Source organism: Pseudophryne corroboree, chromosome 2 (genome assembly GCF_028390025.1).
Source record: "Pseudophryne corroboree isolate aPseCor3 chromosome 2, aPseCor3.hap2, whole genome shotgun sequence".
Lineage (NCBI taxonomy): Eukaryota > Metazoa > Chordata > Amphibia > Anura > Myobatrachidae > Pseudophryne > Pseudophryne corroboree.
The window spans coordinates 357,359,503-357,374,109 of NC_086445.1; the positions used below are offsets into that span (position 1 = coordinate 357,359,503).

The window sequence follows — 14,607 nt, forward strand, 5'->3', positions numbered from 1 at the left end:
TAAAATTACCCCTCCTACGACAAGGAAAGGGGTATTATTCCACACTATATGGTGGTACTGAAGCCAGAAGGCTAGGTGAGACCTATTCTAAATCTGAAATATTTGAACACTTACAAAGGTTCAAATCCAGATGCAGTCACTCAGAGCAGTGATAGCGAACCGGGAAGAAGGGGACTATATGGTGTCCCGGGACATCAGGGATGCTTACCTCCATGTCCCAAAATTTGCCTTTCTCACCAAGGGTACCTCAGGTTCGTGGTACAGAACTGTCACTATCAGTTTCAGACGATGCCGTTGGATTGTCCAAGGCACCCCGGGTCCTTACCAAGGTAATGACCGAAATGAGGATTCGTCTTCAAAGAAAATGGACGACCTCCTGATATGAACAAGGTCCAGAGAACAGTTGGAGGTCGGAGTAGCACTATCTCAAGTAGTTCTACGACAGCACGGGTGGATTCTAAATATTCCAAAACCGCAGTTGTTCCGACGACACGTCTGCTGGTCCTAGGGATGATTCTGGACACAGTCCAGAAAAAGGTGTTTCTCCCAGAGGAGAAAGCCAGGGAGTTATCCGAGCTAATCGGGATCCTCCTAAAACCAGGAAAAGTGTCAGTGCATCATTGCACAAGAGTCCTGGTAAAAATGGTGGCTTATTACGAAGCGATTCCATTCGGCAGATTTCACGCAAGAACTCTTCAGTGGGATCTGCTGGAAAAATGGTCCGGATCGCATCTTCAGATGCCTCAGCGGATAACCCTATATCCAAGGACAAGGGTGTCTCTCCTGTGGTGATTACAGAGTGCTCATCTTCTAGAGGGCCGCAGATTCGGCATTCAGGATTGGATGCTGGTGACCACGGAGGCCAGCCTGAGAGGCTGGGGAGCAGTCACACAGGGAAAAAATTTCCAGGGAGTGTGATCAAGTCTGGAGAATTCTCTCCACATAAATATACTGAGCTAAGAGCAAATTTATAATGCTCTAAGCTTAGCAAGACCTCTGCTTCAAGGTCAGCCGGTATTGATCCAGTGGGATAACATCACGGCAGTCGCCCACGTAAACAGAAAGGGCGGCACAAGAAGCAGGAGGGCAGTGGCAAAACTGCAAGGATTTTTCGCTAGGCGGAAAATCATGTGATAGCACTGTCAGCAGTGTTCATTCCGGGAGTGGACGACTGGGAAGCAGACTTCCTCAGCAGGCACGACCTCCACCCGGGAGAGTGGGAACTTCATCGGGAAGTTTTCCGCATGATTGTGAACCGTTGGGAAAGACCAAAGGTGGACATGATGGCGTCCCGCCCGAACAAAAAACGGGACAGGTATTGCGCCAGGTCACGAGACCTTCAGGCGATAGCTGTGGACGTCCTGCTAACACCGTGGGTGTAACAGTCGGTGTATGTGTTCCCTCCTCTGCTTCTCATAACCAAGGTATTGAGAATTATAAGACGTAGATGAGTAAGAACTATACTCGTGGCTCCGGATTGGCCAAGAGGGACTTGGTACCCGGAACTTCAAGAGATGCTCACAGAGGACTAATGGCCTCGGGAGCTAAGAAGGGACTTGCTTCAGCAAGTACCATGTCTGTTCCAAGACTTACCGCGGCTGCGTTTGACGGCATGGCGGTTGAACGCCGGATCCTAAGGGAAAAGGCATTTCGGAAGAGGTCATACCTACCCTGGTCAAAGCCAGGAAGGAGGTGACCGCACAACGTTATCACCACATGTGGTGAAAATATGTTGCGTGGGTGAGGCCAGGAAGGCCCCACGAAGAAATTTCAACTAGGTCGATTCTGCACTTCCTGCAAACAGGAGTGTCTATGAGCCTCAAATTGGGGTCCATTAAGGTTCAAGTTTCGGCCCTGTAGATTTTCTTCCAGAAAGAATTGGCTTTGGTTCCTGAAGTCCAGACGTTTGTCAAGGGAGTATTGCATATACAGCCCCTTTTGTGCCTCCAGTGGCACCGTGGGATCTCAACGTAGTGTTGGGATTCCTCAAATCATATTGGTTTGAACCGCTCAAATCTGTGGATTTGAAATATCTCGCATGGAAAGTGACCATGCTGTTGGCCCTGGCCTCGGCCAGGCGATTGTCAGAATTGGCGGCTTTGTCTTACAAAAGCCCATATTTGATTTTCCATTCGGACAGGGCAGAACTGCGGACTTGTCCCCAGTTTCTTCCTAAGGTGGTGTCAGCGTTTCACCTGAAACAACCTATTGTGGTGCCTGCGGCTACTAGGGACTTGGAGGACTCCAAGTTGCTAGACGTTGTCAGGGCCCTGAATATATATATATATATATATATATATATATATATATATATATATATATATATATATATATATATATATATAATTCCAGGACGGCTGGAGTCAGAAAGTCTGACTTGCTGTTTATATTGTATGCACCCAAAAAGCTGGGTGCTCCTGCTTCTAAGCAGACTATTGCTCGTTGGATTTGTAGTACAATTCAGCTTGCACATTCTGTGGCAGGCCTGCCACAGCCAAAATCTGTAAATGCCCATTCCACAAGGAAGGTGGGCTCATCTTGGGCGGCTGCCCGAGGGGTCTCGGCTTTACAACTTTGCCGAGCAGCTACGTGGTCAGGGGGGGGAACACGTTTGTAAAATTCTACAAATTTGATACCCTGGCTGAGGAGGACCTGGAGTTTCTCTCATTCGGTGCTGCAGAGTCATCCGCACTCTCCCGCCCGTTTGGGAGCTTTGGTATAATCCCCATGGTCCTGACGGAGTCCCCAGCATCCACTAGGACGTTAGAGAAAATAAGATTTTACTTACCGATAAATCTATTTCTCGTAGTCCGTAGTGGATGCTGGGCGCCCATCCCAAGTGCGGATTGTCTGCATTACTTGTACATAATTATTGTTACAAAAATCGGGTTGTTATTGTTGTGGGCCATCTTTTCAGAGGCTCCTTCGTTGTTATCATACTGTTAACTGGGTTCAAATCACAGGTTGTACGGTGTGATTGGTGTGGCTGGTATGAGTCTTACCCTGGATTCAAGATCCTTCCTTATTGTGTACGCTCGTCCGGGCACAGTACCTAACTGAGGCTTGGAGGAGGGTCATAGGGGGAGGAGCCAGTACACACCATGTGATCCTAAAAGCTTACTTTTTGTGCCCTGTCTCCTGCGGAGCCGCTATTCCCCATGGTCCTGACGGAGTCCCCAGCATCCACTACGGACTACGAGAAATAGATTTATCGGTAAGTAAAATCTTATTTATATGAAAAGCAGCTATTAGGGACATACCTCAGTTAGTCCCTGTATATATATAGCGCTCTGGTGTGTGCTGGCATACTCTCACTCTGTCCCCCCAAAGGGCTTTTTGTGGGTCCTGTCCTCTGTTGAGCATTCCCTGTGTGTGTGGGGTGTGTCGGTACGGCTGTGTCGACATGTTTGATGAGGATAATGAGGTGGAGGCGGAGCAGATGCATTTTGAAGGGACGTCACCCCCTGCGGGGCAGACACCCGAGTGGATGAACTTATGGAAAGAAATGAGTGCACGTATAGATTCTTTACATAAGAAATTTGACGACATGCCAAATGTGGGACAGCCGGGATCTCAGCTCGTGCCTGTCCAGGTGCCTCAGGGGTCGTCAGGGGCTCTAAAAGGCCCGCTACCTCAGTTTGCAGACCCGGATGTCGACACGGATACTGATAACTGTGTCGACGACGATGAGTCAAACCTAATGCCTGTCAGGGCCATTCACTGCATGATTGAGGCAATGAAAGAGGTGTTAAACATTTCTGATTTACATCCAGGTACCACAAAAAAGGGTATTATGTTTGGGGAGAAAAAACTACCCGTAGTTTTTCCCCCATCAGATGAACTAAATGAAGTGTGTGAAGAAGCGTGGCTTTTCCCTGATAAAAATTTTGTAATTCCTAAGAAGGTACTAATGGCGTTCCCTTTCCCGCCAGAGGATAGATCACGTTGGGAAACACCACCTAGGGTGGATAAAGCGCTCACACGTTTGTCAAAAAAGGTGGCACTACCCTCTCAGGATACGGCCGCCCTTAAGGAGCCTGCTGATAGAAAGCAGGAGGCAATCCTGAAGTCTGTATACACACACTCAGGCATTATACTTAGACCAGCTATTGCGTCAGCTTGGATGTGCAGTGCTGCCGCTGCATGGTCAGAAAAACTGTCAGAAAATATTGACACACTAGACAGACACTATTCTGCTAACGATTGACCATATAAAAGATTCAGTCTTATATATGAGAGATGCACAGAGGGAAATTTGCCGGCTGGCATCTAAAGTAAGTGCATTGTCTATCTCTGCTAGGAGATGCTTATGGACTCGTCAGTGGACGGGAGATGCAGATTCCAAGAGGCACATGGAAGTTTTGCCTTATAAAGGGGAGGAATTATTTGGGGATGGTCTCTCCGACCTAGTTTCCACAGCAACGTCTGGGAAGTCAGCATTTTTACCCCATGTTCCCTCACAGCCTAAGAAAGCGCCATTTTATCAGGTTCAGTCCTTTCGGACCCAGAAAAGCAAGCGTGGAAAAGGAGGGTCTTTTCTGTCTAGAGGCAGAGGTAGGGGAAAAAGGCTGCAACAGACAGCAGGTTCCCAGGAACAAAAGTCCTCCCCCGCTTCCTCTTCCAAGTCCGCCGCATGACGGTGGGGCTCCACAGGTGGAGCCAGGTACGGTGGGGGCCCGCCTCAGAAATTTCAGCGATCAGTGGGCTCGCTCACAGGTGGATCCCTGGATCCTTCAAGTAGTATCTCAGGGATACATGCTGGAATTCGAGGCGGCTCCACCCCACCGGTTCCTAAAATCTGCCTTGCCGATTGCTCCCTCAGACAGGGAGGCGGTGCTAGCGGCAATTCACAAGCTGTATTCCCAGCAGGTGATAATCAAGGTACCCCTACTTCAACAAGGCCGGGGTTACTATTCCACACTATTTGTGGTACCGAAGCCGGACGGTTCGGTGAGACCCATTTTAAATTTGAAATCCTTGAACATGTACATAAAAAAATTCAAGTTCAAGATGGAATCGCTCAGGGCGGTTATTGCAAGCCTGGACGAGGGGGATTACATGGTTTCCCTGGACATCAAGGATGCTTACCTGCATGTCCCCATTTACCATCCTCACCAGGAGTACCTCAGATTTGTGGTACAGGATTGCCATTACCAATTCCAGACGCTGCCGTTTGGACTCTCCACGGCACCAAGGGTATTTACCAAGGTTATGGCGGAAATGATGATACTCCTTCGAAGAAAGGGAGTTTTAATTATCCCGTACTTGGACGATCTCCTAATAAAGGCACGGTCCAAAGAACAGTTGTTGGTGGGAGTAGCACTATCTCAGGAAGTGCTGAACCAGCACGGCTGGATTCTGAATATCCCAAAGTCACAGCTGGTCCCGACGACACGTCTACTGTTCCTGGGGATGATTCTGGACACAGTCCAGAAAAAAGTGTTTCTCCTGGAGGAGAAAGCCAGGGAGTTGTCTTCTCTAGTCAGAGACCTCCTAAAACCAAAACAGGTATCGGTGCATCACTGCACGCGGGTCTTGGGAAAGATGGTAGCTTCTTACGAAGCAATTCCATTCGGCAGGTTCCATGCCAGAATCTTTCAGTGGGACCTGTTGGACAAGTGGTCCGGATCGCATCTTCAGATGCATCGCTTGATAACCCTGTCTGCAAGAACCAGGGTGTCTCTTCTGTGGTGGCTGCAGAGTGCTCATCTTCTGGAGGGTCGCAGATTCGGCATTCAGGACTGGGTCCTGGTGACCACGGATGCCAGCCTGCGAGGCTGGGGGGCAGTCACAAAGGGAAGAAACTTCCAAGGACTATGGACAAGTCAGGAGACTTCCCTTCACATAAATATTCTGGAACTAAGGGCCATCTACAATGCCCTAAGTCGAGCAAAATCCCTGCTCCTACACCAGCCGGTGCTGATCCAGTCAGACAACATCACGGCAGTCGCCCATGTGAATCGACAGGGCGGCACAAGAAGCAGGATGGCAATGACAGAAGCCACAAGAATTCTCCGATGGGCGGAAAATCATGTACTAGCACTGTCAGCAGTGTTCATTCCGGGAGTGGACAACTGGGAAGCAGACTTCCTCAGCAGACACGACCTTCACCCGGGAGAGTGGGGACTTCATCCAGAAGTCTTCCAAATGATTGTACATCAGTGGGATCGTCCACAGGTGGACATGATGGCGTCCCGCCTAAACAAAAAACTAGAGAGGTATTGCGCCAGGTCAAGAGACCCTCAAGCGATAGCTGTGGACGCTCTGGTGACACCGTGGGTGTACCAGTCAGTTTATGTGTTCCCTCCGCTGCCTCTCATACCAAAGGTATTGAGAATAATAAGAAAGCGAGGAGTAAACACAATTCTCGTGGTTCCGGATTGGCCAAGAAGAACATGGTACCCAGAACTTCAAGAGATGATCTCAGAGGACCCGTGGCCTCTGCCGCTAAGACAAGACCTGCTACAGCAGTCTGTTCCAAGACTTACCGCGGCTGCGTTTGACGGCATGGCGGTTGAACGCCGGATCCTGAAAGAAAAGGGCATTCCGGAGGAAGTCATTCCTACGCTTATTAAAGCCAGGAAAGAGGTTACAGCAAATCATTATCACCGCATATGGCGGAAATATGTTGCATGGTGTGAGGCCGAAAAGGCCCCAACTGAGGAATTTCAACTAGGTCGATTTCTGCATTTCCTGCAAGCAGGAGTGAATATGGGCCTAAAACTGGGTTCCATTAAGGTACAGATCTCGGCTCTATCGATTTTCTTTCAGAAAGAACTAGCTTCAGTACCTGAAGTTCAGACATTTGTAAAGGGAGTGCTGCATATTCAGCCCCCATATGTGCCTCCTGTGGCACCTTGGGATCTCAACGTGGTGTTGAGTTTCTTAAAATCACATTGGTTTGAACCACTAAAAACCGTGGATCTGAAATATCTCACGTGGAAGGTGGTCATGTTATTGGCCTTGGCTTCTGCCAGGCGAGTATCAGAATTGGCGGCTTTGTCTTATAAAAGCCCTTATCTGATTTTCCATATGGATAGGGCAGAATTGAGGACTCGTCCCCAGTTTCTCCCTAAGGTGGTGTCAGCGTTTCATTTGAACCAGCCTATTGTGGTGCCTGCGGCCACTAGGGACTTGGAGGACTCCAAGTTGTTAGACGTGGTCAGGGCCCTGAAAATATATGTTTCCAGGACGGCTGGAGTCAGAAAATCTGACTCGCTGTTTATCCTATATGCACCCAACAAGCTGGGTGCTCCTGCTTCTAAGCAGACTATTGCTCGTTGGATTTGTAGTACAATTCAACTTGCACATTCTGTGGCAGGCCTGCCACAGCCAAAATCTGTCAATGCCCATTCCACAAGGAAGGTGGGCTCATCTTGGGCGGCTGCCCGAGGGGTCTCGGCTTTACAACTTTGCCGAGCTGCTACTTGGTCAGGGGCAAACACGTTTGCAAAATTCTATAAATTTGATACCCTGGCTGAGGAGGACCTGGAGTTCTCTCATTCGGTGTTGCAGAGTCATCCGCACTCTCCCGCCCGTTTGGGAGCTTTGGTATAATCCCCATGGTCCTTACGGAGTTCCCAGCATCCACTAGGACGTCAGAGAAAATAAGAATTTACTCACCGGTAATTCTATTTCTCGTAGTCCGTAGTGGATGCTGGGCGCCCATCCCAAGTGCGGTTTATCTGCAATACTTGTACATAGTTATGGTTAACTAAATCGGGTTATTGTTGAGCCATCTGTTGAGAGGCTCAGTTGTTTCATACTGTTAACTGGGTTTCATATCACGAGTTGTACGGTGTGATTGGTGTGGCTGGTATGAGTCTTACCCGGGATTCAAAATCCTTACTTATTGTGTACGCTCGTCCGGGCACAGTATCCTAACTGAGGCTTGGAGGAGGGTCATAGTGGGAGGAGCCAGTGCACACCAGGTAGTCTGAAATCTTTCTAGAGTGCCCAGCCTCCTTCGGAGCCCGCTATTCCCCATGGTCCTTACGGAGTTCCCAGCATCCACTACGGACTACGAGAAATAGAATTACCGGTGAGTAAATTCTTATTTTTGGTGGAATTAATAGATTTTTTATTTTTGTATATCACAAAACCTGCACTTTATGAAAGCTTTTTTTTTTTTTTAATATATAGATAACTTTCTAGACAGCTATTTTAATAGCTTAATATATTAATGTCAGGAAGTGATATCCTAGAAATGTTTGTGCAAATGGAAAATAGATATGTTTCTTTTTACTTGGACAATAAAGTGTTTCATGGATTTGTACTCGGCAGTATTTACAATATGCTAAATAAAAGGCATTTTGGGTCAGGCTATATTGAAAGCAGCCCTCCCGAAAGCTGTGTTTTTTTTCCCTTTTCCTTCCTCGATCTCAAAATCCAAGCATGCTTGAGTTTTGCCCTTTTATCTGTACAGGCAATGTTTCAGTACCTCTTCCTAATTGTTTGCTAATGTCCATGTAGACCTTGAGGTTGCAGGACGATTACTTGCGTCTCTTTGATGTGGCACTTATCTTAACTTTAACAGAATAGTTGCTTAAACAATATTTTTTGTTTTTGTGCAATTGAAGATATTATTTTATATAATCCTTGTATGACTTTGTTTGAAATAGTTTCAAATTATTGGTAGATGTTTATTCAAGTTTATCCTTATATTCGTGTGTTTTTTTTCTTCTTCTTCTTATAGGTATCCCCTGGAGACACTGGGTGGGATGTTTTTAGTTTAGATTATCATGTTGATGGACCAATTGCTACAGTAAGTTGTTGTTGTTGTTGTTATTATTATTATTATTATTATTATTATTATTATTATTATTATTATTATTATTATTATTACTACTTTTTTTTTTTAATATTTGTCTTAACTTTTTTGTAAAGAATAAAAGAACAATATGATTTTATAGAATTGATCTTTCAACTCACCTAGTTCACTCAATTCTGGGAAAACAGTGATGGCCATCTTTGGCACTTTTTCTAGGCATACAGTATATTTCTGCTGCAGCGTACATTGGTTTCCACGAGGAAACAACGGGGTGTAGAGTGGATCTTGATCCAGAGGCACCAACAGGCTAAAGCTTTAGGCTGTTCCAGGATGCATTGGGTCGTCCTCTATAACCCCACCTACAGTCACTAAGAGCCCAGTTTCGAGTTGGTGCCTGAAGCAGCAGGTCGCTTAACGGGGGGGGGGGGGGAGGGGGATGTTTACACTGGGCAGTCCTGATAAAAGCTTCTAGAAGAATTTCCTATTTCTGGCTGGGCTGTCAGCGCTGTATGTGAGGGTGACCCTTCAACGCTGCAGCTCCATCACCTCCTAAGCGACGTTGCATACCAGAGGCGTAGCAAGGTGTCATGGTGCCTAGAACAAGGTATGTTTCGGCGCCCCCCTCCCCTGTACTGAATTGGGGGCCTGGCCACCTGGCACCCAGGGCGAAAGTTTCCTTTGACGAACCACACCCCTAGGTCAGACATAGTGCGCACTGAAGGCGCGCGTCAAAAAAAAGGAGCGTTGCTTCATAGGGAAGGGGCATGGCCACAGTTATGGACCCAGTAGTTGTGCCCCCTGTAGCTGTGCCAGCTGTAGTTGTGCCCTCAGTAGATTTGCCCCCTGTAGCTGTGCCCCCAGTAGTTGTGCCCCTGTAGATTTGCCCCCAGTAGTTGTGCCCCCTGGTAGCGCCGCTTACGCACACTAAAGAAAAACAACAAAAAACAATACTCACCTGCCCCGCTCCTGCTTGCCGTTGCTGCTGCACTGTCTCCGCAGACCTGTGGAGTCTGGCCGCGTCTCCACCCATTTGATGTCATGATGTCAGACGCCCGTGCATCACGGAGCACGGTGGGGAGGAGGGAGGGAGCTTACGCTGCTAAAGCTCGCAGCTGTCAGTGACTGACAGCTGCAAGCTCCGTGCGGCCACGCAGAGGTTCCGGTGGAGTCAAGCTGCGGCGCCCTGTACTGTCTTGGGCGCCTGGAGCTCGAGCACCACTGTAACTGCCCTCCCTACGCCCCTGTTGCATACTCCCGCGGCTCAGTTCCCGAGTACTTGCGACAGAGACATCCCGGCTCAGGCACAGAGTTGCAGACTGCTCTCCTGGTTCGCGTGGCTGCTACGGGGAGAAGGTAAGAGAGTCCCCCAGGTGGGGCCCGCCATTAAATCGCGTTCCGTCCATGACCTAGGGAGACTGGTCGTGGCGCTGGTGTGGACACTGTCACTGGGCAGGTGTACTAACACCCAATTTAATAAGGCTTACAGTACCCGGGTGGAAGTCGAGCATAGGGGATTTGGATCTGGAGCCCCTCCCCTGGCCCAGGGCGCCATCTCCACACAAATTTCCAGCCCTGGAGCTGCCTCACAATCTCACCCCCTGACTGAGATGCTGGACACCATCTGAGCATAGCTGCGGCTGGTCTCCAGGACTGCAGGGCAAGGTCTTCCTTGTAAAGCCACCTGTATACAGCGCTGAGAATTTACAAACACTTAAGTATCCCACATGTCTTTCTACAGACAGCGTTAGTTGAAAAAGAGTGTACTGTTTCCAGAATATATTGTAGAGTACTCTGATATATTCTCCGGTCCCTGACCGTGCTGTGAGAGAGAGATATATATATATATATATATATAAACAGAGCAAAAACGTGGCACTCACGGCAAATTGAAGAACTCACACAGTCAACAGAAGTTGATGTAAAGTTTCAGTGGACACCCCACTGTCGTCAGACTTTTATTAACAATGCAGTAAAAACATACCTTTTATAGAACTACCCACGTGTGCTCTCCCAAACAGTCCGGACGCCAAGCATCCGGTCATAAACACGGAAGCGATGTAATAGTGCCGTCAGCGCACTAGGACAGAAAGAAACCCGTCACCGTGGAAACCAAATAGTTACAGTAGAGTTACAACATAAATCATGTCATTTGAAAATGTTACAGCAGTATCACATAGATCTACATGTAGCAACATTAAACAGAAACTAATAATGGCACTGCAATGTTGTATAGTTGAGAGCAAATTAATTCTGCACAGCCTTTTAACAACAAGACCCGCATTGCAAATGAACCTATTGGTGTATCATCAAACACGATCTTTGAGTGCACAGCAAAACATAGATTCTATTGCAGAAAAACCTTTTCAAGATATTACAAGAAGCATGCATATGAAAATTGTTCATTTAAACCCTTCGGGTGAATCACCTCCAACTCGCTATCCACCTTGCTTCAACTTGTAATAGTTTTAGAGCACGATCTCCTCCTCTGATGTTATTAGGGACGTGATCAATCATCCTATATCGAATACTGCTGATGGGATGTTTAAAAGCCATGAAATGCCTGGCTACAGGCTGATCACTCTTACCCGTTTCTAAAGCGATTCTAATCGCAGACCTGTGACATTTCATTCTTTCTTTAAACTTACGTTCAGATTTACCAATATAACTTAGCCCACATGGGCACAATATTTGGTAAATAATGAACGCTGAATTGCAGGTTAAGCGATGCTTAATCATAATTTTTCTTCCGGTCTGTGGATGGTTGAAAGAATCTCCTGCTAATAAATATTGGCAGGTAACACACGTACATCTAAAGCATCCCAATTTAGAATTGGGTTGCGACAAAAAATGGGCAGTAGTTGTTTCTGATTTCATTAGCATTCTAGAAACATCTGTTTTTACCAAAAAATCCCTCAGGTTTTTTCCTCTAGAAAAACAAGGCATTAATTTAGAACCAGACATATGTAATTGTGCATCAGTCTCCAGTAAGGGCCAATGTTTTTTGGCAATTTTGGTAACAGTGTCGGATTTGATATTAAATTTATTAACCCAGGGGAATCTATTTTGTTGTTCTATATTCTTGCTTTTTTTCTATAATAAAGATACTCTATCCATAGACATCACTTTTTTATTCTTGGCTGACTGAAGTAGAGCTTTGGAATACCTCCTCATCAATAATTTAACAATCTGACGCAACGCCCCCTCAGTGTCGCTGTTAACTCTTCGAATCCTAATCATCTGTGAAAATGGCAAACCTCTCTTAAGGGAAGAGGGATGACCGCTATTAGCATGTAGAAATTGATTACGATCAGTGGGCTTGATGTATACTGATGTATGCACTAAGTTGTTCAAGATAGATACATTAACATCCAAGAAATTAATCATCTCCTGATTTTAATGAAAATGTAAATTTTATAGTGCTTTCCCCTGAGTTGTATAACTCCAACAATTCAATGAGATCTCTCTTGTCACCCTTCCACAAAATGAATAAGTCATCTATATAGCGGTTAAACAACATCGCCTCAGATTTAAATACCTCATTACTGTAAAATACATCATCCTCAACTGAAAACATCACAATATTTGCATACGTGGGAGAAACAGCAGATCCCATCGCGCAGCCTTGCACTTATAGGTAAAACTGTTTACCATAGAGAAAAAAATTGTTGGTCAAAATTAACTAATAATGATAATATCACTTCAATTTTACCTACATCGAAAACCTGCTTTCTAGTCAAAAAACGTTTAACAGCAAGTAGACCCACCCCATGGGGAATTGATGTATCTAAGCTGACTACATCGACCGTAGCCAGCCAGCTCCCCTCCGGTAATGCTTCAATTCCCTGTAAATTATTGAGAAATGCGGTAGTGTCAGCCAGAAAACTGGGTTCTGCACCCAACAGAGGTTGTAGCAGCCAATCCAAAAAGATAGACAAGGGTTGCAACACCGACCCCCTGGCCGACACAATGGGTCGACCCGGGGGAGGGTTGATACCCTTGTGGATCTTTGGCAATAAATAGAACAGGGGAACCACCGGGAATTGTGGTACTAGAACTTCCATAATTTCTGTGGTGATTAAATCAACATCCACTGCCTGTATCAAGATCTCCTTAAGCCGCTTCTTACAATTAGTAGTGAGATTATTTTGTAATTTGATGTATATTTCAGAGCAAGATAATTGGCGTAAAGCCTCTAGATTATAATCACTAAATTCTTGCAATACAATAGATCCCCCCTTGTCTGCCGGCCTGATGATTAATTTATCATTATTAGATAATGTTTGTAAAGCATCTCTTTCCGCCTTCGTTAAATTAAGATGGATCTTATCTTTGGAATCTGCTGCGATTTTGACCTCGTGATCAAGTACTCTCATAAAGGTTTTTAAACTAGAGTTGTTAGATAAGGGATCAAACACAGATTTAGGGCAAAAGGGTTGCAGTTTAGAAGGCATAGAGTCATTAAAATCAGAATTACTACGATCACCAAAGTGCTCTTTAAGTTTTACTTTACGTTGTAATTTATATTTTTCAGTGTTCCACTGTAAATTATTGCCTATTCTATGCCTTCTAAACTGCTGTCCAAGGATTTCTCTGACAATGCCAGACAATACCTGTCTCACATTACCACTGCCGCCTATTACATTCAGGAGGTGTCCTCTGAGGCGGGTGTGTTGGCGGCCAAGGCGTCGACTACGTCTGTCCTGGCTCGCCGTATTTTGTGGTTGAGGTCATTGAAGGTGGACCTAGACTTCAAAAAGAACTTGGAGGTATTCCACTTCACTGGGGACATTTTTGTTTGGGGGAAGAATTTAATAAAATTGCCTGAATTAGCAGCTGCTAAGACTGCCTTTCTCCCAAGTACTAATCCTTCTTTACAGAAGGCAAAAGGTACCACCTTTCGTTCCTTTCGGCCTCAAGGGAAATCAGAAGGTCAGGCATACTTGAGACAATCTTGTGCTCCTAAAACCACCAGGCCCAAGGCGAAACAGTCCTGGGTGGCCCATCAGTCTGCTACTGTACAAGACAAGCCTGCCACATGACGTGGGAGGCCGACTTCGACAGTTTACCCATGTTTGGCTAAAGACCACTTCAGACACATGGGTGTGAGAAGTTGTCTCTCACGGGTACGCTGTCTCTTTCAAGAGACGTCGCACTCGACAGTTTTGCACCACAGTTCTCCCATTCGGACCTGTTAAAGGCGCAAGCGTTTGCCAGTTCTCTCCTGAGTGCAAGAGTAGTTGTGCCGGTACCTCAGTCCCAGAGAGTCCGAGGTGGTTACTCAACCCTGTTTCTAGTCCCGGAACCCAATGGGTCCTTCCAGCATACAGTATACTCAACCTCAATTTACTGAACAAGTTTGTGAGAGTATGCTGACAATGGATGCCAGTCTGAGGGGATGGGGTGTAGTGTTGGAGCAACACTCTTTTCAAGGTCACTGGACCAAGGAGGAATCATTCTTCCCAATAAACATTCTGTAGCTGAGGGCGGTGTTCAATACGCTATCTCTCGCCCTGCCTCTGGTACAGAACAGGCCTTTTCAAGTATGGTCAGACAACGCCACCGCGGTGGCATACATAAACCATCAAGGCGGCACTTGAAACCACAGGGCAAAGATGAAAGGTGTCAAAAATCCTTTGTTCGGCGGAACGCCATCTGCCAGCAGTATCGGCAGTGTTCATACTGGGCGTCCTAAACTGGGAAGCAGACTACATCAGTCGCCAGGACGTGCACGCCGGAGAGTGGAGTCTTCATCAAGAAGTCTTTCAACTCCTAGTGGACAGGTGGGGCCTACCAGATGTAGACCTGACTGCGTCTCAACACGATTGCAAGGTCTTCGG

General features: G+C 46.5%; 1 protein-coding gene across 2 annotated transcripts in view; it reads left to right on the top strand.

The window, feature by feature from the left end:
* Positions 1 to 14,607, top strand: part of TUBGCP3 (tubulin gamma complex component 3) — a 634,372-nt gene that overhangs the window by 461,741 nt on the left and 158,024 nt on the right. For both annotated transcript variants that reach the window (XM_063953156.1, XM_063953155.1), the window contains exon 16: positions 8,696 to 8,764. In XM_063953156.1, coding sequence (XP_063809226.1) covers positions 8,696 to 8,764 — 69 coding nt within the window. The remainder of the gene's footprint in view (positions 1 to 8,695; positions 8,765 to 14,607) is intronic.